The following is a 25,707-nucleotide window of genomic DNA, read 5'->3' as shown; positions in this document are numbered from 1 at the left end:
CAATCTCGGCCGTAACTCATCGGTACTGGCTCCGGAAGGGGAAGTATGAACCGAGCGAGAAGAGGCTTGACGTTTTGTCAACGGCGAGATACGCCTTAAATTTGTACCTAGAAAACTTACTAGAACAATCTTGACATCTTGTTTAATGTTAGTTTCCTCATCACATTCCTTGCTAGTTCGCCCATGCACAGAGAAGGAAAGGAATGTTTAGTTTAATGCTTCTAGTTTGTAATTGTATGGAGAATTCTTTGGTGGGACATCTACGTCGTGATGTTACTAATTCACGTATACTAAATGTTATAGTTACATATGTTATAATATGAATAGATCCATAAAATCACATGGTAGTGTAAGTGCTTGACTGAAAAAGTTACTTGTTCGTATATGGAGCATGTGTGGTCAATGAGTTTCACACATGAGTCAATATGTTGTGATGCCACAAAGGGATTTGTTTGGCGTGATGGGTGAGATTAGATCATAGGGATATGATTGAATTCGCAGTGACGTATAATTCACTCTATTATGAACTCATAATGCACTAATATTGTCCATCTCACATTTGACACAATAAATAACGGATTGAACTGAAGTTTATTTTAATTGATCACAACTTATTCCATCCAGCTCATCAGAAAATGCCTTAAGGTTTTTTAGTTTGGAACTGATCTTGACATCTCTATGTTAGTATTGTGTGGCTGTGTTTTAGGTACATTGAAAGATTGCTCACTAGGAGAAATGGAAAAGGAGGCAGATTGTTTGCCCTCCTGTTTGGGTGCCCTTTCCATTCCCTCTTATTTTGTGCTGTCACGGTTAAGCTAATTTTTTTTATAGAGATAATAAGAAAAAAATAATAAAAATATAAAATATTAACGTAACTTAATCGTGACGGTACAAATAGGAAGGAATGTGAATAACACCCAAACAGGAGGGACAGACAATCTGCCTCCAATGGTGGTCCCTACTAGTCAAGATATTGTCTAAATTCCCTCCTAATAATTATCCGTGTCAGAACCAAATGTTCTGCACCATATACAACCAGGAACGGATTCCCTCATGAGCGTAGGAAGTTGAGCTTGCTGAGCTTAGGAGGTTGAGCCTCTTGAGCAAATCATACGGATGGTTGAATTTTAATCAAACAGTTATAATTATTATAACTTTCAAAAGGGCTCCCTATTTGTAGCAGTTGGATCAAAATCCAACGGCTCGTGTGATTTGCTTAGGAGGCTGCCTTCTAAGCTCAGGAGGGGATCCGTTCCCTATACAACCGTCCGATGCACGTATAGTTTGAAATGGGTCTTTTCTGGGTCCCACATCGTTAGAAAAGCATGTTACGTGTGTCTGGTCACCATCAAGAGAATGACTTTTTTATTTTTTACTTTTTTACATTGATATTATTACACAAATGAAAAGAAAGTGGATTTAACCTTACGAGAATAATTTGTACAACTCATGTTTATCGCAATTACGACGTTCCAATACTAACACACAATGTTAAATATAGGTTTGTTTTTCACGAAACATTGCGCAGTAAAATTGATTTTTACAATTAAAATATTTGTTTTATATAAGTTGTTATAGAAATCTCGTTGCACTTACGATCTACAATACAAAACACCACCCTCGGCCCCTTATAGTGGAATTAGTGGGAACTACAGCGTGATTGTGGAGAGATTTTTCAGTTTGCCTGAAAACGCACTAGTACATCAAGTTTCATAACATAAATAGTTGAATATTTGAAAAAAAATAATAATAAATAACTGCTTGTACAATGACATTTTGTTTAACAAACTGTATTTTCGACACATTGATTTTTTTTTTGTGATTGTAGACCCTCATACCCAAAGCTCCGAAACATTTGATACGGGCGCCCGGTCCTTCCAGATTAAACATAACTTTTAGTTTTGCCGCGGGCTTACCGTAGATTCACGCGACGGGCATGACAGCCGTCCACGTGCTTTGTCGCTGGTGTTCACGTGCGCGCATGTGCGGCCTCTCTCCTGGTTCCCGCGAAAGGAGTTAACGAGATTTGTGCGGTTACTTAATCCCCATGTAATAATTTAATTTAATTATCTTGACCTAAATAATGTTTTAAAAAATGAAAATTAAGTCCAATATCTGCTCCCTGAATTTTGGTGTTGTGGTCAATCAAAAACATTGTCTAGGTACATTCTAGATGTTGGATATTTTCCACTCTTTGGATTAGATTCCATTAAAAAATAATTATTAGCATTGTATTATTGGAATCTAGGGAGAAAATAAAATAATATTTGAAGAGAAAGAATGCTTGAAAATTTGACAATGTTGAGGATCTCTGCTCTCACTTATGGGATAAAACGGATAACATAATCAGTGGTGGTTTCAAGATGTCGATAGATAATGACATATACTGAAACAGTCTGATGAGTGATATCGAAAGAATTTGTCGAGTGATATCGACTCATCATCTCAAGATATGCTGGCATGCATTGCATCAAATGGGCACAAGAAGGATCGGAACCAATCATTTCTCAAAAGACATTCACATGTATATTTTCCGAACTCCTAGTGGTCCTAAAACCACTTTGGTCTCAATGTACATTCGTCCTTAGACATAATTGTCTTGAAAAAATGTAGGAGCCATGTGATGTTGATAATTGCATTGCTCATATAAAATGTAAGTGGAGTTGTTATTGGCAGCTCGAAAAATAAGTTACATTTTGAAGACTATGATAACAATTGAAAATTAATATAAGAAAAATGAGTTTGATATTGTATAATTGCGTATGATATTGCATTTGAGTATGTAGTTGTAGAATGAGGCTATTGCAAAATTTGGGTTTGGTTTCTTCATTTAAATTCCTCATATCTTATAAATGTACGTTTGAAAAATCTACATCCCTGCCAGGTAGGTTCGATTGAGTGCCTCAAAATAGTACTGAGAATTCAAACATTGAGAAAAAAAATGTAACACTAGTCAGATCACAGCTAATAATTCTTAACATTCACAAGACCAATTCATTCATTCAAGATTGAATTCTCCAAGCGGGTTATTGGTTAAGAGAGCACTCAAAAAATTTCATGCGAGAAATTTTTTTTCGATTACGAACATTACATGCCTCATTTTTGCGCTGGTTGTTTTCATTGTAATTGCTAAAATACCTCAATGAACAAATTGAAATCAACTTTTGCAACACATCTTTAGAGGCACATGGATTGATACACTATTTGTCATATTAAATTTTTTCAACCAATTGTATTATGACATTTAACGTATCGGATTGTGTTTCCGACACACTTTAAAAGCATACGATTTGATACACTATATGTCACATGAATTTTTTTCAACCAATTATATTATGAAACTTACCGCGTCAGACCTTATTTTCGACGTACTAAAATATCTCTGGCGTACAATGAGCCATGATACAACTAAAAAGTTAGAGTTTATTCACAAAAACAAGAACAAAGCAAAGAGACGTTCTTTCCACCATATTTTCGTCTCGGAGAACAAAATACAGAGGAAAAAACATCCGAAGACAAAGACGGCTTTTTAAGCTTTACGCTATGCTTGCGAATTTTGGCTTCGTTTTTCTCTCAAATCCACACCGCGACGAAAAAAACCAGAGAAACTCCAACTTTCTGCTCTCCCCGGAAGTTAAAAATTAATAAATTTATTCATATTTTTTCTTTCTTTGTTGTCATGTTGCTTGATCCTCCTCTGGTTTTCTCGTTCGATCGGATCTGAAGCTCTTCAGTGAAATCCAAAAGATAAAAAACAGAAACAGAGACCCCCTCTGAGTTGTTTCACTTTCTCCGTGAGCTCTCGCGCTTTGGGTCTCTCGCTCTCTCTCATTGTGCCCACCAGCCATGCGAGATTGCTTGCTGTCGTCTGCTTTCTCTCTTCTCTGATCAGGTAATTTTTCTAAGCTCTCTTTGGCTAATTGGGTTCTTTGCTTTGAGGTTCTTTTGCGTTGTTCTGCTGTTTGGTTGCCGAGAAACTGTGGGAAACGAAAAGAAAATGAAAGTCGGGTTTGGTTTTGAAAAGAATCAAAATTAGAACTTGGGTTCAATCACTGGAGAATTTGGGTTTCGGGGTTTTATAAAAAGATAAATTTGTGTTGAAAATTTTGTCAAATGACCCTTTTTTGATATATTTTCCCCCCTTCAACATTTTCTTGCCACCAAAAATGGCGTTTGGGGCATTGGCAGCCATGGATTGTCGAGGAAATGCATTTTTTCCCCTTTCGCGCTGCCATTAATTAGATTGTGAATTAAAGCTTGTATCTTGAATTTCGGTTCATCTGGGATTTTCTTTGACTGTGTATTGTTGCAGATTTTTTGTTGATTCTGTGTTTCGAATTGACTGCTCTGATGCAATCTGCCTTGTTAATTTGAATTTTGGAAGACAATTTAAGTTGATGATTATGTACTTAATGCCTTTAGTGTTAAGATTATTACATATCATATTATCATAGTGCTCAGTTGGATTTTGCAGTGATAGTGCCTGTGTGAAAGCCATGGGGTCACTGGTTGATGGGGTTAATTCTTTGCCGAAAATTCGCTATTCTGCACCGCCTGAGGTAGGCAAGAACCCTCCTTCCACAACTGGGACTCCTCGTCCTTCTCAGCCTTCATCTCCAAAACAATCAAGAAGCGAAGGGGTTTCGTCGCCATCCTGCATGACTGCGCATACTTATTCAGTGAAGACAGACAGCTACTCAAATGGTTCTGTAAATAATCATAAGAACCCCAACAAGACAACTAATCATAGCATGCAGCAGGAAGAGTTTCTTCATATGGGGAAACACTACCACAATTCGAATAAAGGAACACTCGAACATGGAGGCCCAAATGATGTTCTTAACAAATCAGCCGAAACTTCTTATCTGAACAAGGTTTCCGTGCTGGAAGCAAAATCAAGTTTCAAGCATCCAGTTAATGATTCTGATTCGAGTAGATATCTGGAATCTAGTAATCACAGTTTGGTTCCTTATAAAGGAGTAGCCGGGCAGACAAATAGCCACCTCATTTCTCACTGTGCAAGCCCTCAGAACAGTTTATATTCTGCCTCTCTGTATTGTGAAGCCAAGCAGAGTTTCACCAATACAGAAGTCAGTGAATGTATCAGCAGTGTGGAGAAGTCTGTTGAAAGCAGCGAAGTTACTAATTCCTGTGATCTTATTGAGAGCAGGACGACCAGCATCTATAGAGGCAGCACTGGCAGCGATGTTAGCGATGAGAGCAGCTCCAGTAGTTTGAGCAATGCCATGTACAAGCCCCACAAGGCAAATGATATTAGTTGGGAAGCGGTGCAAGCTGCGCGATCTCATCATGATGGAACACTGGGTAAGGAGCATTTCAAGTTGCTGAGGACACTGGGATGTGGAGATATAGGCAGCGTTTATTTGGCTGAACTGATTGGCACTAAAACTTATTTTGCCATGAAGGTTATGGATAAAGCATTACTGGCAAGTAGGAAAAAACTTCTTAGGGCTCAGACAGAGAGGGAAATACTGCAATCTCTGGATCATCCTTTCCTGCCAACATTGTATACACACTTTGAGACGGCAAAGGTATCTTGTTTGGTGATGGAGTTTTGTCCCGGGGGTGACCTGCATGCACTCAGACAAAAACAACCTGGGAAGCATTTTTCGGAGCATGCTGCTAGGTTAGATATTCCTTCATACTTCTCCTTTCAGTTTAGGTTACAATAGGAATCATATTTCAATAGCCTGCAGAGAAAAGGGAGGAGTAAACCTATAAACTAGAAGGACATCAAGTGTTTTGCACACGTTTATTTGCCAGTGCTGGGGACATGCTAAAGATAATAATTCTAGTGTGTTAATCTCCCGTCTGTTTTTGCAGGTTTTATGTGGCTGAAGTTCTTCTAGCCTTGGAATATTTGCATATGCTCGGGATCATTTACAGAGACCTCAAACCAGAGAATGTTTTGGTGAGGGAAGATGGACATATAATGCTTTCAGATTTCGACCTTTCTTTAAGATGTGCCGTTTCCCCCACCCTGGTAAGATCTTCAAACTTAAGTTTGGAGACAAAGAAATCAGCATATTGTGTTCAGCCTGCATGCATCCAGCCAACTTGTGTAATGCAGCCGGATTGCATTACGCCCACATGTTTTGGTCCACGCTTTTTCAAGGGCAAACCCAAGAAAGATAAAAAGATCAAAGTGAAGAAGAATGATAATGATGTATACAATCAAGTGAGCCCTCTCCCTGAACTCGTTGCAGAACCGACAAGTGCTAGATCAATGTCCTTTGTGGGAACACACGAATACTTGGCGCCTGAAATCATTAAAGGTGAAGGCCATGGCAGCGCTGTAGATTGGTGGACCTTTGGGATCTTTCTCTACGAGCTTTTGTTCGGAAGAACTCCATTCAAGGGGCAAGGAAACCGGGCTACTTTGTTTAATGTGGTTGGCCAGCCTTTAAGATTTCCAGAGTTACCTTCTGTCAGCTTTGCAGCCAGGGACTTGATCAGAGGTTTACTTGTCAAGGAGCCACAGCATCGTCTTGCGTATAGGCGGGGAGCAACAGAAGTTAAACAACATCCGTTTTTCCAAAGCGTGAATTGGGCACTAATTCGTTGTACAACTCCACCCCAGGTGCCAAAGCACTACATATTGGAGACTCCTGACACACCGAAAGAACCATTAAACGGGAAGATGCCGGGTGTTGATTTGAAGCCTTCGGGTAATTATTTAGAGATTGATTTCTTTTGATTCTTAACCTTTTGTTTTCCTCTGATGAAAAACAAGTGTCCTACTGCTTCATTACAATCTGGTAGTTCCTGAGATTTGAGGAAATGCAATTGCATTGAAAATTTTGAGGAATTTATACTTGATGTTTATGAATCCCTACTTCGAATAACCTGTTTATGTATCGTTCGCCCTTCGCCCTACATATTGCTCGGAACAGTCAAATATTCAGGAATCTCTGGATCTGCACTTATTTTTCTAACTCTCCGAAGCATTTCATCGCTTACTATGCCCTTTCTCGTCTCTGGGTGCCTAGGTATCCACTGTAAATCCTTTAGGGTGCGTTTGTTGCACCGGACTATCTCGGACTGGACTAGCTTCAGGGACTAAGCTGGATTGGCTTAGATTAGACTAAGTTAGACTAATTTAGTGAGGCGTTTGGTGCAGTGTCGGACTAAAAAGCTAGATAATAACAAATATATTTTTAATTCATATTTTATTAATATTTTATATTATTTAATACACATTTAGTAATATTTTATTACTACCACTATCTTTTTTTTCATTCTAGAAACCACCCATCCCCATTCCTGATTCTTTTCCGCTAATCTCCCCATTTCTTTCCAAGTTTGCTTTGTCCCTCTCCCTCTGTTTCTTCCTCTTTCTTCTTCGCCTCTCTCTCTCTCTCTCTCTCTCTCTCTCTCTCTCTCTCTCTCTCTTCATCTCCATCTTTTTCTTCCTATTTCTCTCTGCTCATCTCCCTGTTTTCTTCTTAATTTTTTTTGGGGACCAATTGGCAAATTAGAATCCATTCAGAGTCTGGGTCATTTGGGTTTTCATGGGTCTGCTTCTCCAGCATCATTAGCAAAGGTCTACGATCAGGGAGTCTGGACTAGGTGGAGTGTGAGCACAACTGCTGAGCGTTTCAAACGCACATGGAAAATGGAAATATTGCAGAAATTTTTGCCTTTTGTTTCCAATTTTGTGGGATCTGAGTTTGAAAATGTTAGATGATAGGGACGACGATGAGGGAGCAGGGCAAGGACAACAATGAGGAAAGACGCAGAGATGAGGACGAGCAGGACGACCGACCTTGGGGGGTTCTTGGACGAGTGACTCTCTCGCGGTTTTCTCTCTATCAGAAGGGCTTACGAGTCCGCCCGAAATTGGGGATCCTCATTAAGAACTCATAAGGAGGTGTATAATCCGAGCAAGTCCGACCTAAGGTCATTAAACCTAATCCTGGTGCAGACCAAACAAGGGATTACAGTCTAGTCCAGTCCAACCCTTCCTAATCCGGTCAAACAAACGGGCCCTTATAGGTCAGGCGAACAAGATCTTTTTCAATTAGGGTTGTAATTTGACACTGCCAAGTACAAATTATTTCCTTACTCTCAACATAAATAATTGAAAGACCAACATGAACAACACGAAAATGTATGAACTGAAATGAATTTTACACACCTCTTTCTTTTCCTTACTCTCAACATAAATATTTAAATACCGTCCCCACCCTACACGTTTTTATTTTTTGTTGAAAAAACTATCTGAAAACGGCTCATTTCAAACTCAAAAACAAAAAGCTTCAATCTTAAAAATGAATCGTTGTTTGAAATCTGCACTCCTTCATATTAAATTGCAGGGGTGTGCTATTCAAACACTTTTTTACGTTCCATACAACCCTCTCAATTTTCAGCCGTCGAATTAAATGAATTGAAAAAAATAAAAGATATAAATTAACAAAGGATATCGAGAAGTAAAAATAGTTGCGTAAATAGCACCACCCTAAATTGTATCATTGACAAATTGAGCCATTGACAAATTAAATTCAATAATTAACCAAAAATATTTAAATCAAATATTAAAAGTCATTCTCAAGAAATAAATAAATGAAAGAAACAAGACTTCTAGAAGTTGTCCACGTCGGACCAGGCTTACGGCTTGACATAGTCAACGAAGTGACCGGCCTGTTTCTTGACAGAATGTGGAGGCCGAATTACAGGGAAATAGATCGAATCTCTTTCTCTTAATTCATCAATTTTGAGGATCTAGTTCGTTGAAATTTGATCTAATGGTTAAAGTTATTATAACTTTTAAAGTTAACTTTTTTTGGTAGTCGTTTGATCAAATTTCAATAATTTGAATCTCCGAACTTGATAAATTAGGAGGAAGAGATCCGAAAAACATCTGTTCAGAATTACAGGTCGCCACATCATCAAGTTGGGTGATTTTACAATTTTGCCCTCAGTTAGTTCCCTCCAACCAAAAATCCATAGGCAGCAATGAATCACAAAATTAAATCCCACGCGCTTGTACCCCACTTCCCGGGTGCAGAGAGTGGACCTCCTCCGTTTGTAGGACCTTCCATTTTTGCGTGCACGAGTTATCTTTTAGCTTCAGTCCAATATGATCGGAGATATCAAAAGAGGTATATACATGAACTACAAATCAAACCCCACGCGCCCAATCCCACGGGTGCCGACTCCTACCTTTAGAAACCCCATCGTGCGCCGTATGCGCATTGCGCACCTACACCCATACCGCCACCGCCGTTCCCTCCTCAGCCTCCTCATTACATCAACACCAACAACCAAACAACTTTGACAAAAAAAAAAAAAACCACCAAACAACAACGCTCTTTCTCTCTCATCTTTTCCCTCTCATCGTTTTCAACTTCGACCCCCGCTAAACCCCTCCTTCCTCCTCTCGGAGCCCTAGCAATGGCCTCCGACGACCTCTCTGCCGCCGTCACCGCCGCCGAAGACGAGAAGTTCGGCTTCAAGAGATCGGAGATGTTCAAGGAAAAACTTGCCGGTACGGTCAACGCCTACGACCGCCACGTCTTCCTCTGCTACAAGACCCCCGAGGCCTGGCCGTCGCGCGTCGAAGGCTCTGAGTCCGATCCACTACCTAAGCTCTTCGCCTCCGCTCTCAAAGCTCGCAAGAACGACATCGCCGTTAAGGTTCGTTTTGCAGCTCAATTCGTCGGCGTTTCTGATCGCTTTTTCTTACCGTTTCTTATTCCCTGGAGCTACTGAGTTCTGGTGTTGAGATGAGTTGACTCCGTTACTCACTTTGTTTCTTGGTTTGTGATAGACGTTGCTGACAGTAATTGAAGGACGCGAAGGAACTGAGTTTTCCGATGGCGATGTATTGATTTTCCCACAAATGATCAAATACAGGTAAATTCACGTTGATTTCTTGAGGTCTTTGTATTGTAGTTGCTTTAACTTTAATCGGAATTTATAGGATTTAGATAATTAACTAGTGAGTGGTGTTTTGATTCGTCAGATTTGCATTATTTGACTTGTAGATTTCGATGATTGCTAGCTAGAGACAGAGTTTATGATTTTTCAATTTCGATGTATGAAGTCTCAAATCGAGCTAATTTAGTGTGTTTTGGACTAGTTTTGGTGTTGATACCTTGAAATTTTCCTTGTTTAATCTGAGCTGACGTTATAGTGATTTTCAAGAGATTTCTCAATGTGCCGGAACACGGCCTGTACTCTAAGAGTAATAATACAATTGGTTGTAAACTTTCAAGTTTTCAACCAATTGTATTATGACATTTGGTGTACCGGGCCATGTTCTTGGACCTAAAAAAGTTCTCGTGATTTTCATGGAAATTGATTGAATGGAAGTTACGACCGCATTTAGTGTTTTATTTCTGTTTCGACTTCTCTTTTGATTACAAGATTGTGCTAAATTTACTGAATTAAATAGATAATTAGATATGTGTTAGCTTCTGAAATTAGTTCGAGGAATTGAATTTAATGGCTCAGTTTATGACTAATTCCTTGCCTTACAAGGAATTGAAGAGTGTTAGGTTATTGTTTACTGTAAATTTCTTTTTGTGATTCTGAGGTTGTTTTTGTTTCTCGATCAAAGGGGCTTGAAAGAGTCGGATGTGGACAGCTTTGTTGATGATGTCCTTGTGAATGACAAACCATGGGCTTCCGGAGTGCAAGAGGCGTTGACTGGCTCCCATGTATTTGTATGTGCACATGGTAGTCGAGATAAAAGATGTGGTGTTTGTGGACCTGTTCTCATTGATAAGTTCAAAGATGAGGCTGAGCTGCGAGGATTGACAAATCAGGTATTTGTTACTGCTTGCTCTCACATTGGAGGCCACAAGTATGCTGGAAACTTGATTATCTACAGCCCAGGTTCAGATGGAAGCATAACAGGCCATTGGTAATATCTGGATCATAACAATTTAAAATTTATTGTATTGGGATTGATGAAGGAATGTGAATATTATGTATTATTGCAGGTATGGCTATGTCACTCCTGATGATGTGCCAGAATTGCTTGATCAGCATATTGGGAAGGGAGAGATCATCGAACGACTTTGGAGGTTTGTGTGTTTTTGGTTTTGCTTACCCCCTTCTGATGAAAATTTCACTGGAACTGAAGTGTCTGTCATATTTTTCAATTGCTGATTATTTCTAGTGTTGTATGATAGATAATTGACATAGAGTTGCATTAACATCGAGGAACCAATTCAAACTAGTGTGAACCAAATCAAACTACCTTTTTTTGTTGATAAACCAAACCAGAGGTGGTTTGGGGAACGGGGTATGGGGTCAAGTAGACACTTTACAGAGATGGAGAAAGCGAAATAGATCTAGCGAATTGGATATAATGGCATTACCCTGTATATGTTTCTGATTTGTAATGTTCTTCTGATTAATTGTTGTCAAATCTCTACTAATTAATAAAACACTCATTGTCAACCAAAATCCTATGAAATTACCAGTTTAACCCTCTAATTAAAACAGAACATGAATAAGAAATATGAGGCAGAAATGTAAATTCACGCAACCAAATTTTGCTGTTTTTTTTTTCAAAGCCTCACCTATATGTAATCATAACATATCTCTAATTAAAAAAAAAAAAAAAAAAAAAAAAAACTTCCCACTCCCATATTCTCTGTCACTCTCTTCCTCTCTCCTTATATTTCAAAAACAAAAAAAAAAAAAAAAATTCTCACACACTGTGTGTGTGCCCATATGCTAGTTGTTTATTGAGCTTTATCATACCTGTTCTTACTCAATAGCTATTGTTGAAACTTAGAGTTGAACTTTAAATAACTGAACACGAAATTCAATTTCATTCCTTACAGGGGCCAAATGGGAGTATCTTCTGATGAAGCTGAAAAAATTAATGACCCGAAGCTTTCAAATGGAGGAGAAAGTAAGAAAATCCAGGAGAAGCCACAAGAAAACGGCAATCAGATTCAGAAAAATGAGAACTTTTCAGGCTGTTGCCAAGGTGCTAATAGTAATGGATTTACATGCTGCAAAGAAGTAAGTTTGGAGCAGAATGGTGGAAGTGAGAAAAAGAAGCTGAAAGAAACCAGAGAGTCGTGTGCCAGGAAGGATGCCTTGGGGAAGCTGTCAAGCTTGATTGTGAACTGGGAGCAAAGCGATGTTCTTGCAGCTGCTGCCGTGGTTGGAGCAGTGGCAACAGTGGCCATGGCCTATAGCTTTTATAGAAGGTCAGGCTGAAACGTACTCTAATCCATGTCGGGTTCTGCCACAGGTGTAGAGGCCCTATATTTTTTTTCCTTTGTAGAAAGATGTTATAACGTCAATTAAATAAGCTCTTATATGACAGGAGAATATGGTAGCTACACTATATGTTCGTTTTTGGAGGGTGGGATGATTTCCCGGAGCTAAGCTGTAGATGGTTGCAAAAGTTTTCACTATTCCTTTCCGTAGTTGATTGCTTACACAGCTGATTTGTTGTTCCAATATACTGTAGAATGGCTTTATCTTGATAGTGGGATTTGTTCTGAGACTGCTTTGATGTGGTGTTTTCTAAGCTCTTGTGATTGTTTTCGATTTGCTTGCTGGACTTCTAATTCAACCGTCGATTCTGTCAAAATTTATGATAATTTTTGTCAAAGAAATCTCAAATTTCAAAAGAAAGAAAAAGGCGGCGGCGTCCTCGTAGATGGCAAATCTGAGAGTTTGGTCGAGATCATCGTCCACTGCTGATCTTTGCAAGCATCTCCTCCACCAGCCTCAGTACCGTTGTACTCCTCCCCCCCCCCCCCCCCTCCCCCGGGTATCAATGTCCTGCATAATCTGCTCTACATCCTTATTCCTCCACTGCTTGTTTCTCGAACCATAATTTGAACAGTCTTTCAGGAGAAACAGCAACTCCTGTGCCGTGGCTTTAGCCCTCCACGTCCCATCCACGCTCAGCTGAAGCAGTCTGGGCATTGCTCTTCTTGTTTCTCGAACCATAATTTGAACAGTCTTTCAGGAGAAACAGCAACTCCTGTGCCGTGGCTTTAGCCCTCCACGTCCCATCCACGCTCAGCTGAAGCAGTCTGGGCATTGCTCTTCATACAGTATTAGTCCTCCGTACTTCTCTCTGCAGCTCTGGCACATAAGCAGGAAGATACTCGCAGCGTGCTCCTTGCATTTCATCGATTCCTCTTCAATGGTCTCAACCAGGCCCCAGATTGTGTCGCACGTACCTGCAGTTTCCTTGAGCAGAGTCTTCGATGAAGAAACAATGTCGTCCAGTTGGCTTGATGTTTCCAAGCCGTGGATTATTTGTAACAACGAAAACACTACGCCCGAAGAGACGTAGTCTGATGGCAGGTCGAGAGGTTGTGTAGTGTGGCTATGCTGTCGAGTCTGGCTTGCACACCGATGCCTTCTGCATAATCTTGATCGAGAAATTCAACTATTAGTTGGATGCCTCCGTGTGGTGCAATTGGTAGCTTGTTTCCCTTGCAAGATGATAGGATCAAAAAAGCTGCCATAGTGAGCTCGACCATCGCCTTGCTTTCGCAGCTAAATTGATCCTTTATTATGCAAGTCAATTACTTATTTTACGACATTGATCCTTTTGACGTAAGCTACAAATGTCTCCTCCTAGCTAAATTTAGTTAGTTTCTATTCACAAAGTAAAGACAATCATTTAGTTAAACCTACCTGCAGCCGCAGTTGAACCTACCTGCGCACCAACTTTAAAATACAATAAGGTCGTCACCTGGTCAAAATTGGGCGGCAGATTATACAAAGGAAAGGAAATTGCATCGTAAAGCGGTTATACAGTTTTTATTAAAATTTGATGGTAACATTTATACAAATTAAATTGTGGGAGGAATAGCACTCACGCGTTATCGACACGGCAGTGACATCATTGGCCCATGCAAAAAATTTGAAAGGGCCGCCTACGGTGGGGAATCTTGGGAAAGACTTGACCTTGGTTATTTGAAAGCCAAGCTGCACTTCTACAGGCTGCAATGGATACCAGCAGCTCCGCCCATGGAGCCGCTGCTGCCGCCTCTTCGTCTTCCTCGCAGTGCTCAAACCGCTGGAAGTACGAGGTGTTCCTGAGCTTTAGAGGCGACGACACGCGCACTACCTTCACAGACCACCTTTTCATTGCGTTACGCAATGCCGGAATTAAGACGTTTATAGACAACCAGCTCACAAGGGGGGAAAACATACAGAGTGAACTTGACCAAGAAATCGAAGGGTCGAGAATTGCCGTCATCATCTTCTCCAAGAGGTATGCGGAGTCCCGATGGTGCCTGAGGGAGCTGTCGAAGATCATGAGGTGCCTAAAAGATCAAGAGGGGAAAATAGTGTGTCCAATATTCTACGACGTTGACCCTTCTCAAGTCAGGAAACAGAATGGTAGTTTTTCGAAAGCATTTCAGAAGCACAAAAGGAATGAAGATCCAAATGAGGTCAAGCAGTGGAGAGAGGATCTTACGGCTTCGGCAGATTTGGGCGGCTGGAACCTCAAAACCACGGCCGACGGGTATACTTTTTTTTTATTTCAAATTTCATATACCATATTTCACTAATCAACCAAAATTAAGATATTATAACTAAGGCATTGTTTCTGATTTTATATGTTAGAAGAAAAATTGGATCGTTGATCCCTGAATTATGACAGAACTGTAATTTTGGTCGCTACATAAAATTTTATTATAATTGGTATATGTATTTTATAAAAGGTAGAGCATTTGCATATGAATTTCCATCAAAATTAAGGAAGTGAAACGCAGGGTACAGGCTTTGTTTTTTATGGGTGTGTGAAGAACAAATGCTCCACTGTTTATCAAATTAAAATACCAATCGTAATGGATTCTTAATTATATAACCGAAAGCTACAATTGTGTAATAGTCCAATGACCAATGATGTAATCTATTCACATTATAATCGAAGATTAAATACATGGTTGAATTGAGCTCAGTAAATCACAATTTATTCAAACATGTTTCAATATGTAAATACATATCATGATGAATAAGTCATTTAGTATGGCTCTCGTAATTTGGAATTTCTATTTGTAGGCACGAAGGAGTGTTTATTGAGAAAATTATTGGGGAGATCAAGGGACTATTGAAACCCACAGACTTAAAAGAAGCCAAGCACTCAGTTGGAATAGCTTTTCGCGTGCAAGAATTCAACATTAAATACTTAGACGTTAGAGGTTCACCTGATGTTCAAATAATTGGAATTTGGGGTATAGGCGGTATAGGTAAAACAACACTTGCCAGAGCCATTTTTAGCAAGTATCAGCATAGTTTTAGTAGTCAATGTTACCTTGAAGAGGTGAGGAGTAACAAGAAAAATATGGTTAGTCTGCAAGAACAACTTCTTCGAGATATCTTGAAACGGCCTGACATTAAGGTAAGCAGTGTTGCTGAAGGAACCGAGGAGATAGAGAAAAGACTTGGAAGCATGAAGGTACTTGTCGTGGTTGATGACATAGATGACCTGGACCAATTAGATAAATTGGCGATAACACATGACACGTTTGGTCTAGGGAGTAGGATTATTATAACGACAAGAGATGAACAAGTGCTGAATATACAAAAGGTGGATAAAAGATATAAAGCACAAGAAATGACTGATAACGAAGCTTTTGAGCTCCTTAGTTGGCATGCCTTTGGAAATCCTTGTCCCGACGAAGAATATATTGAGCTCGCAAGAGATGTTGTTGATTATTGTGGAGGATTGCCCCTAGCTCTTGAAGTTGTTGGCCGTTTGTTGGCTACGAAAAAGACTAAAAGCATATGGAAAAGTACATTGGATAAATTGAGAAATATTCCAGATCGAACAATTCATGAAACGCTTAAATTAAGCTACGATGGTTTACGTGATGATCATGTGAAAGGTGTGTTCCTTGACATATCTTGTTTCTTTATTGGAAAGAATAAAAGTTTTGTCACAGCAATATTGGATGGTTGCAGTCGTTTTTCTGTAGAAGCAGAAATTGCCACACTCTGCGATCGATGTCTCTTATATTTTGGTGAATACAAAGAATTGAGGATGCATGATTTGATTCGAGATATGGGAAGAGAAATTGTGCGGGCAAAATCTCCTATGAAACTGGGAAAATGTAGTCGATTGTGGCATAGCGAAGATGCAAAAAGCGTGTTAAGGAACGAATCTGTAAGTACTTTTGCAATAAAAAGATGTTATGTTAAGTAAATGTAAATAAAGAGAAGTATATACGCATATCTGCATATATATATATATATAATGTATTGCCGTACATAGTATATTTGAAGAAAAGGAAGAAAAGAAAAGGCTTTCATCCACTGTAAATTGAAAGAGAAAATACATAATTATGTTGTATGCCCAACGTTTCTAGTAGTTCATTCATCCAATTCATGGCTCTGCTTCGTGTGAATATTATCCTTTTCTTGTTTTTTTCTAATCTCTAACAGGGAACAGAAGCAGTTGAAGGACTAACCTTATTTTTGCCAGAACATTCTGATGACGAGCAAAGCTTCACAACGGAAGCGTTTAAGAAGATGTGGCGTCTGAAATTTCTCGAGCTGAAAAATGTAAAGCTGACTGGAAGCTACAAACATCTTTCCAAGGAGTTAAGATCGTTGTATTGGAATGGATTTCCTCTTGAAGCCATACCAGTAGATTTTGATCAACGAAACCTAATTTATATGGAACTGAGGTACAGCAAGATGGTACGAGTTTGGGAGGATTCGGAGCTGGTACGATATAATTAGCAATATCCTTGTAAATATCAACATCAGTCATCGTCATGCATTCTCTCTTTTATTTATTTGGATTTTTATTATTGTTTTCTCTTTTTGAATAACAGTTGCCTAAGAAGTTGAAGTATCTCATTCTTGGAGACTGCCATAACCTGACTGAATTACCAGACTTTTCAAAACTCCCACATCTCGAGGCATTGTTCCTCAGTGGCTGTAAGGGTTTGTGTGGGGGTTACCATTTTTTAGCACAACTGAAGATGATTAAGGTATTAGAATTCCGCGACTGCAATATAACAGATGGTGCCGTTCTCGAAATAATTGGGAGTCTATATTCTTTAAAACTTTTAAATCTAGGTGGGAATGGTTTTAATAGGCTACCCATTCTCAGTGGCCTTTCTCAGCTTCGGTTTTTATTTCTATATCATTGCATAAACCTTCAGGCAATCCCAGATTTGCCGACGAGTTTGCTTGAATTGCATGCAAATTACTGCACTGCACTGGAAATAATGTCCGACTTTTCAGAGATGTCGAAAATGGGGAAATTGGAACTGAAAGACTGCCGCAAACTCAAAGATATTCCAAACTTGGAGAGCTCAATGGACTACATGGATTCAATTCATATGGAAGGGTGTACCAGTCTCACTGATACTTTTAAGGAGAACCTCCAAACGGTATGGTACTCTCTCTCTCTCTCTCTCTGCTTTTTGTATTGTTGCTTATACTAACTTTGCACCCCATGGTACAGAAAAATGCATTTGGTGGAATTTTTCTCTCTGGAAATGATATTCCTCACCGGTTAGCCTATGTCGCGAGAGAGGATGAAACTGTCAAATTTGAAGTGCCACCAAGTATTGATTATATAGGAGGGTTGGCTTTGGGCATCGTTTATTCTTCGGACAACTCCGACTCTACCGGGTCTCTATGCATTGATGTTGTTAATCGTACCCAACGAACTATTTTTCGCATCAGGTCAATGGAGGCCACCACCGTAATTGCTTCCCATGAATATTATCTTTGGTTGGGAAATCTTTCAAACAAGAAGCTCAATCTTAAAGGTGGCGACATGGTTCTTGTAAAAGCAGAATTTTATGGACGAGATAATAGAATTAAGGTGAAGAAAATGGGAGTGGATATTGTAAAATGGGATTTGTTTGATGGTGGTACTAATTGGAACACCTATGCGACTATGCCATATGAGTCTGATGAAGACACTACTATGTCATATGAGTCTGATGAAGAAACAAATGACGATACACAGTTGAGCAATCGCCACGTTTTCCTCTGCTACAAGACCCCCGAGGCTTGGCCATGGCGCATTGAAGGCTTTGACTCCGATCCACTCCCTAAGTTCTTCGCATCTACTCTCAAAGCTCGCAAGAACGACATCAACGTTAAGGTTCGTTTTCCAGCTCAATTCTTCTGCGTTTCTGATTGCTTTTTCTTACCGTTTCTTATTTCCTAGAGCTACTGAATTCTGGTGTTGAGCTGAGTTGACTCCGTTACTCACTTTTTCTTGGTTTTTGATAGACGTTGCTGACAGTAATTGAAGGACGCGAAGGAACTGAGTTTTCCGACGGTGATGTATTGATTTTCCCACAAATGATCAAATACAGGTAAATTCGCATTGATTTCTTGAGGTTTTTGTTCTTTAGTTGCCTTAATTTTAATCCGAATTTATAGGATTTAGATAATTAACCGGTGTGTGATTAATTTTAATCCGATTCATAACGATGAACTGAAACCGCAGTTGAGTATTTCTTAACAATACAACAGTAATAAGAATAAGTATATTACGCAAGCTTGAGAGGTAAGCAAGAGAACAAAATCTGAAGCAATAACTTGTAACTATTCAGGATGGCACACAAAAGCTTTCACTTGGTGGATGAAAAAAGTTCAAATGGTGGTTTGATTATGGAATACTGAGAGTGTTGTCTTACCTATAGCTACATTGAAGAATGCCATGTAAAATTGCTTACGACGGAGAGACTAAAACATGAGCCGACCCACATTCCATTTCCCACCTGAGTGCTATTAAAAAACCGAGTCATATACTATTAAAACTAAGTCGTATACTATTGAAACGAATTATTTCCTTACTACAACCAACACTTCCAATATCAAAAGAGAAAGAAATAACAGTATTCGATGCATTAGCAGAAAAGTGTCACATTACATACCATCAAATGGCATCAACTAACTCTTGATATCAACTGCTGGAAGAAAAACCTAGCCTGATGCAAAACAACAATTAAATCGAAAAAGTATGTAAGTTTTAGTTATATTATGACCGACTGTGTATGTAAAAATGCTTCAGACCTAACTTTCCCTATCTGAAACTAAACGAAAATCGAGATGGGTTCCATTTCAGGGGACATTCAGAGATCCCATATTTGAGACTCGACTCAAAATATTTCCAATGAAATTTTCTCTGCATTTGAAACTACTTTATCGCATCCTCACTAAATCTGCCAGCACTGCATATTCTCTCGAAGAGTTCTCACCCAGCCGTGTACTCCATCACAATGGCTAGATGAGGTGGTGTGAGTAGAACCATCAAAAAAGCCACCGTACTACTCTCAAGTCTTAAATGTTCAAGATCAACACCAACCCTTTAAGATCAGTCAGTACAAAGAAACTAAATTATGTTAGTTCAAACATGCATGAGATTGTTCTAGAAGATTCATGCATGAGATTTTACTAGAATTGTCTAGCATGCAAAGTTGGTTGGATGGCCTAGAAATATCAAATCTAAAGTATCTTTGTAGAAAGAACTAGAAACCTAGTTAGATGACATGCCAAGTCGGTGGGCAGTGTGAGAGTCGGTGCAGTGCATGATAAATGCACTAGAATGTTCTACCAATCTTTAAAGTCGGCAACCATTGCCTATAAATATGTAATGTTGTAATCAACCAAGTAACGAAGTACGAGAGCAAATCAAGAGAGAGCTAAGTAAGAGAGTGAGAAGCCTTGTAAGTGAGTAGTCTTGTGAAGAGTCCGAGTGATCTAGAGAGTGTCTTTAGAAAGAGAGGGTGTCATAGCTTCTAAGTTGTGTCCTTGATAGTTGTTGTGTTGTAAAATTTTGTGAGCGTAATACAAGTAATTTGTTTACTTGTTTTGTCTCTCCAATACTTGTGTGAGTTGTGTACTCTAATTTTCCTCAACATTAAACACAAACCTCTTTATCAATTTGACAAATAAGCCACTCTAAAGACTATTTCCACTTCACAGTAAAAACAAAGTGCAGGAAGAATAGCTCCTCAACATTAAACACAAACCTCTTTATCAATTATCACAAATAAGCCTCTAAAGACTATTTCCACTTCATAGTAAAAACAAAGTGCAGGAAGAATAGCTCATATTTTTAGCAGAGTTATTTTAACAACAATTCTGCAAGTGGTGGATCGCCCCGGTGGGTAAGGCATTTCTCTTAGTCCTACTGCATCCCAGGCTCAAAGTTCAGCCATCCCCCGTACCAGTTTAAGCACACCAGAGGCCAAATTTAGCGTGTTCTGTCTTTATCCACCCACCCTCAGCAGATACTTATACAAAATTCAAACAGAACTTGCCAAATTCATCTTAAAATACAAAATGAAAATAGTTTATGATCACTGAACTCTTTGAATCAAACGATATTTGGATGCAGTGATCTGTGGTTCATGATTTCCCTTTGAACATGTTCATCTATCTGCATCACCCAAAAAAAAAAAAAAAAATTTTTTTTTTAAAATATAAAATTTAAAGGATGAGAAATAAAGAAAATTCAGAAAAAGGGAAGATATAAGAGTCGAAGAAGACAGAACCAAAACATCCAAGATAATCAAGACATCCAAGACTCACCCACCACCCAGCTAGCTAGCAAACACACACCTAAAGGCTAAAAAGGATAGGGTCTTCATCAAATTAGGTGTTGGGTGAGTCTTGGATGTTTTAGCTATGGTCAACCTAAACCAAAATCAAGTGACAAATAGACAAAGGTATGCATAAATCATTTTCTTTCCATTTATTTTAAGGAAAACTAATGAAAAGGTCTTGAAAACTTTTAGTTTTAATAATAAGGACAAAATAAAGGGTAAAATGAATAGTACCAGGTTTGATTTTTTAGTGTAAAAATATGGTTTTTCGTTAAAGTGAACAGTAATGCGGGCTTTTCGTTAAAACTCCCCTTATTTTAATTAATAAGATTGGGTTTGGATCTATCTTAGTCTGCTTTCTGATGTTAACATGTAAGAGTAGAATGTAGTACTACAAAGAGGAAGCCATCATTGCAAGCCTATATCATGGCAAGCAAAGCAGATTCACTCTCACCTCCATATGTTACCAAATCTTAGTCTATATGATTTTGCCAGAGCTACCTAATGTTGAATATATATCTGTTGAATGTTCTATAAAATCAACATTATAAAGGTTTCTAATTGAATCATACATTTAAAATCCAAGCATGAAAGCTTTACAGAGATAAATAAACAAATGTAAATAACTAATTAGGCAATACAAATCAGAGAGGAGAGAACGGGGGAGGGAGAGAGAGAGAGAGAGAGAGAGAGAGAGTAGTTGAAGGAGTGAGAAGCAAAGCAACATAGCAAGTGGAGAGTAGGCAGTTAAGCATAGTCATTACGTATGGAATGCCTGAGAACTGATCTGTGCTTCTCTTCCTTATGATCCTCTTAAATGTAATTCTACACATTTCTAAACCAAAATCACAAAGTAGAATTCAAAGAAATTTAAAGAAACCTAGATTCAAGCTTTTTGATTATTCAAAAGATATACAGAACCCCATGTAACAAAAGCAAATTTATGACACAAAAGAATTGATCTTTAGCCACAAAAAGCAAGAGAGAGAGAGATCGAGAGGGGGAGAGAGAGAGAGAGAGAGAGATTTTGCTTTTTGAACTATGCAAAATGTGCTGAGAATCAAAATATCATAAGCTATTTAACAAAATGATATTTTAGGCAAAAAGGCATCACCTTAGACCCCAAATGAAAGAATTTGAGAGATAAGGAAGAGTGCAATTCCATTTCCTGTAAAAACGAAGAAACAAAGCATTAGCAAACACACATGCGCAAATCTCAAATTGGTAAGAGATAATAAAGACTCCGAGGAAAACGTTGAGATTTTTTATTTTTTTTTAATCTATTTCAACCAAATATTGAAACGAAAGAACCTAGTTGAGAAAAAACCTTAAGAGAATCATGTAGTGGCCTTTCTAGCTCCTATGTCCTTTACTCCCTCACTCTTTTTCTCTGTACCCGTTCCCCTCAACCCCACCTCCATATTTTTCCCCATCTCTCTCTCTCTCTCTCTGCAACCAACGTCAGCGGACATAACCCACCCCCACCCCCACCCCCACCCCCACCCCCACCCCCTCTCTCTAGCTCCTACCCTTCCCATCAACCCTCTTGTCTCTCACTATGCAAACCCTAAACTCGTTGTCACCCTCTGCCTCTTTGCACGATCCCCTTGATGAGATGAAAAGCAACCTAACCCCCCAACCGAATTGCAGAACACAAAAGCCCCAAATGGTGGCCGTTGGATTAGGACTGAAGGGGGCAAAAGAGTCATTTGACGGCGAAGCCCATCCCAAAACGCGTGAAAGCTACACCTGGGCCCAAATGCAGCAACCCAACCCAGCTATTAAGCACGACCCACACTAAGGCACATAATGGCAAACCGTAATTAATTCATAATCGATGGCCCATTCCATAACCAACATGAGCAGTGCAATTTATTTTCCTAGTTTAGAATGAGGTAATTTCTGTTTCCACCTCACTTTTGATTACGAGATTATGCTGAATTTACTAAACTAAATAGATAATTAGATATGTGTTAGCTTCTAAAATTAGTTCTAGAAATTGAATTAATGGCTCAGTTTAAGACTAATTTCTTGCCTGTAAATCCTTTATAGTGATTCTGAGGTTGTTGTTGTTTCTTGATCAAAGAGGCTTGAAAAAGTCTGATGTGGACAACTTTGTTGATGATGTCTTTGTGAATAACAAACCATGGTCTTCCGGAGTGCAAGAGCCCTTGACTGGCCCCCATGTATTTGTATGCGTACTTATGAGTCGAAATGAATGGAATCGTGATAGTGCACATGTTCTCATTGATAAGTTCAAAGAGGAGGTAGAGCTACGAGGATTGACAGATCAGGTATTTGTTACTACGTGCTCTCACACTGAAGGCCATAAGTATGCTGGAAGACTCTGGATCTACATCCCAGATTCATATGAAAGCTTGACATGCCATTGGTAATATCCGGATCGTAACAATTTAAAATTTATCGTATTGGGATTGATGAAGGAGTTTGAATATTATGTATTATTAATTGCAGGTATCGCTCCGTCCCTCCTGATGATGTGCCGGAATTGCTTGATAAGCACATTGGGAAGGGAGAGGTTATAGAACGACATTGGAGGTTTGTATGTTTTTGGTTTTGCCTACTGTCATTATGAATAAGGCATTTAGTATGGCTCTCGTAATCTGGAATTTCTACTTATAGGTGTGAAGGGGTGTTTATCGAGAAAATTGTTGGGGACGTCAAGGGGCTACTGAAAACCACAGACTTTAAAGAAGCCAAGCACTCAGTTGGAATGGCTTTTCGCGTGCAAGAATTCAGTACTAAATACTTAGATGTTGGACGTTCACCTGATGTTCGAATAATTGGAATTTGTGGTATGGGTGGTATAGGTAAAACAACGCTTGCCAGAGCCGTTTGTAGCAATTATCAACATAGTTTTAGTCGTCACTGTTACCTTGAAGATGTGAGGAGTAAAAAGAAAGAGATGGTTAGTTTGCAAGAACAACTTCTTCGAGATATTTTAAAACAGCCTGACATTAAGGTAAGCAATGTTGCTGAAGGGACCAAAGAGATCAAGAAAAGACTTGGAAGCATGAAGGTACTTGTCGGGGTTGATGACATAGATGATGCAGACCAATTAGATGAATTGGCAATAGAACATGATTCATTTGGTCCAGGGAGCAGAATTATTATAACAACAAGAGATGAACATGTGCTGAATATACAAAAGGTGGATAAAAAATATAAGGCACAAGCAATGACAAAGAAAGAAGCTCTTGAGCTCCTTAGTTGGCATGCCTTTGGAAATGATCATCCCGATAAAAATATATTGAATTGGCAAGAGATATTGTTGATTATTGTGGAGGATTGCCCCTAGCTCTGAAAGTTGTTGGTCGTTTGTTGGCTAAGAAAAAGAGTAAAACCATATGGAAAGGTACATTGGATAAATTGAGAAATATTCCAGATGAAAAAATTTATGAAAAGCTTAAATTAAGCTACGATGGGCTACCTGATAGTCATGTGAAGGGTGTGTTCCTTGACATATCTTGTTTCTTTATTGGAGTGGATTTAAGTATTGTCACGGCAATATTGGATGGTTGATGCGAGAATTAAACGCACACAAATTAAACCCTCTTTTTGACAATTGTAGTATAAGTATAAGTAGGGATCGTTCTGGACCGGGGATTAGGAGGGATTGTTAATCTCTTGGAAACTGACTTAAAAACGTAAAAACACAATATAAAACACTATACTAGACTCAAAGAATGCGAAACTAAACGTTAAAACACTAAGACAAACCAAAAGACTCAAAATACTTTAAAAACACAAACTAAAATGATTTCTAACTAATTTGACATTTAAAGTAAAGGGGGATTTAGGTTTTGACGAAATTAAACTAAATGAACAAATTGCAATTAAAACAGAATGTAAATATGAATGTGATGGATTTATATGGATGAATGCTAGCTAAGGGGTTCTTCTCCACACTTGTTATACTTGCATACAAGATTGATTCTCAGTTGGTCTTTCGATAAATTATGAAACTCAATGCTCCAAGTTAATTAGGTCCGCTTAAATTAACTTTCAGATTTCCCTAAATTCGTTGGATTGAATGGAATACGCATTACAACCAAATTATTCTTAATCAAAGTCCCTAACTATGGAATACGCATGATAGAGACATTCAACAAAGATCATTAAGTTCAATGAAAATTATAAGTGTTGACGAGACATTCGTTACTATGGAATACGCATGAAACTTATGCCAAGAATTCGTTTAACGCGATTGTTTATAAGCAACCTCCACTACTTGTGAATATAAGTTCATAACGATTAGGTGAAATTCACTTATATTCTAGCGTCATATTTATGCATGAAAATTAAGCGCGCATTCTTAATAAACATTCATAAATAAGTTATCAATTAAACGGTTAAACAAATTGAATCCACAACTTATGAAATTCCAACGAAAGTTAATCAATTCATATTGCAAATATAAACATAGTTTCGAATCACCCCCTAGCTAAAGGGGGTTTAGTTCCTCATAACTTTGAAATCAAAGAAACACCTAAACATTCCAACAACTCAAACTTGAATTGTATGAACGTTTAGGCACTCTTCTCTTCCATTCCTCATACGTACAAAACAAAGAGAATTGAATTTAAACTTTGAAATCAAAGAAACACCTAAACATTCCAACAACTCAAACTTGAATTGTATGAACGTTTAGGCCCTCTTATCTTCCTCGTTGTTGTAGCACAAGGTCTAAGGTGAGGTTTGGGGAATTATGGAAATGGATGAGGAATGGTGGAAGGGGGACTCACGGCTAGGGAATAATGGAAGTGTTTGAGGGGTGTTGTGTTGTGAATGAGATGATCATGAATGAATGAATGCAAGGGTATTTATAGGAGTAGTGGAGGGAACATATGGCTATGTCATTTGTAGGTGAAGTAGGTGGATGTTGTAGGTGAAGTAGGTGGATGTTGTAGGTGAAGTAGGTGGATGTTTATGAGTGATAAGTGATAAGTGTATGATATGTTAAGTGATAAGTGAATGATTATGATAAGTGATAAATGAATGTATGATATGATAAGTGGTAAGTGAATGATTATGATAAGTGATAAATGAATGTATGATATGATAAGTGGTAGTGTTTAAGTATTTAAAATAGGGAACAAAGCCCTTCCTTGCATGGCAAGGAAGGGAGACACAAGGAAAC

General features: G+C 38.7%; 4 protein-coding genes across 5 annotated transcripts; all 4 read left to right on the top strand.

The window, feature by feature from the left end:
- The first annotated feature begins 3,477 nt into the window (after positions 1-3,477).
- LOC137739738 (protein kinase PVPK-1-like) lies at positions 3,478-6,764 on the top strand. Of its 2 annotated transcripts, none has more exons than XM_068479424.1 (3): positions 3,478-3,892; positions 4,475-5,647; positions 5,845-6,764. In XM_068479424.1, the coding sequence occupies exons 2-3, from the start codon at positions 4,497-4,499 to the stop codon at positions 6,716-6,718; spliced, it is 2,025 nt and encodes a 674-aa protein (XP_068335525.1). In that variant the 5' UTR covers positions 3,478-3,892; positions 4,475-4,496; the 3' UTR covers positions 6,719-6,764. The 2 variants fall into 2 exon arrangements, with proteins under 2 accessions (XP_068335525.1, XP_068335526.1); XM_068479425.1 differs by having other exon boundaries at positions 4,462-5,647.
- Positions 6,765-9,173: 2,409 nt separating this feature from the next.
- LOC137739669 (altered inheritance of mitochondria protein 32-like) lies at positions 9,174-12,497 on the top strand. Its single transcript, XM_068479330.1, has 5 exons — positions 9,174-9,657; positions 9,791-9,876; positions 10,583-10,888; positions 10,968-11,051; positions 11,820-12,497. Exons 1-5 carry the CDS (start codon positions 9,415-9,417, stop codon positions 12,202-12,204), a joined length of 1,104 nt encoding a protein of 367 aa, XP_068335431.1. The 5' UTR covers positions 9,174-9,414; the 3' UTR covers positions 12,205-12,497.
- Positions 12,498-13,904: 1,407 nt separating this feature from the next.
- Positions 13,905-20,376, top strand: LOC137740259 (disease resistance protein RPV1-like). Its single transcript, XM_068480105.1, has 6 exons — positions 13,905-14,485; positions 15,025-16,129; positions 16,408-16,692; positions 16,803-17,366; positions 17,441-18,091; positions 18,223-20,376. Exons 1-6 carry the CDS (start codon positions 13,962-13,964, stop codon positions 18,310-18,312), a joined length of 3,219 nt encoding a protein of 1,072 aa, XP_068336206.1. The 5' UTR covers positions 13,905-13,961; the 3' UTR covers positions 18,313-20,376.
- Positions 20,377-23,280: 2,904 nt separating this feature from the next.
- On the top strand, positions 23,281-23,865 carry LOC137739260 (disease resistance protein Roq1-like). Its single transcript, XM_068478814.1, has one exon. It carries the CDS (start codon positions 23,281-23,283, stop codon positions 23,863-23,865), a length of 585 nt encoding a protein of 194 aa, XP_068334915.1.
- The last annotated feature ends 1,842 nt before the right edge of the window (positions 23,866-25,707 follow it).

The sequence above is a fragment of the Pyrus communis genome, chromosome 7 (genome assembly GCF_963583255.1).
Source record: "Pyrus communis chromosome 7, drPyrComm1.1, whole genome shotgun sequence".
In the NCBI taxonomy this organism is placed as follows: Eukaryota; Viridiplantae; Streptophyta; class Magnoliopsida; order Rosales; family Rosaceae; genus Pyrus; species Pyrus communis.
Note: the sequence above shows the minus strand (reverse complement) of the source record. Positions and strands in the feature narration are given on the sequence as shown.

Coding starts and splice junctions, on each gene's coding strand:
- LOC137739738 (XM_068479424.1), top strand. CDS start 4,497: ATGGGGTCACTGGTTGATGGGGTTAATTCTTTGCCGAAAATTCGCTAT. Junction 5,648..5,844: donor TTTTCGGAGCATGCTGCTAG/GTTAGATATTCC, acceptor CTGTTTTTGCAG/GTTTTATGTGGCTGAAGTTC.
- LOC137739669 (XM_068479330.1), top strand. CDS start 9,415: ATGGCCTCCGACGACCTCTCTGCCGCCGTCACCGCCGCCGAAGACGAG. Junction 9,658..9,790: donor AGAACGACATCGCCGTTAAG/GTTCGTTTTGCA, acceptor GGTTTGTGATAG/ACGTTGCTGACAGTAATTGA. Junction 11,052..11,819: donor ATCATCGAACGACTTTGGAG/GTTTGTGTGTTT, acceptor CATTCCTTACAG/GGGCCAAATGGGAGTATCTT.
- LOC137740259 (XM_068480105.1), top strand. CDS start 13,962: ATGGATACCAGCAGCTCCGCCCATGGAGCCGCTGCTGCCGCCTCTTCG. Junction 17,367..17,440: donor TTAAGGAGAACCTCCAAACG/GTATGGTACTCT, acceptor CCCATGGTACAG/AAAAATGCATTTGGTGGAAT. Junction 18,092..18,222: donor AGAACGACATCAACGTTAAG/GTTCGTTTTCCA, acceptor GGTTTTTGATAG/ACGTTGCTGACAGTAATTGA.
- LOC137739260 (XM_068478814.1), top strand. CDS start 23,281: ATGGCTTTTCGCGTGCAAGAATTCAGTACTAAATACTTAGATGTTGGA.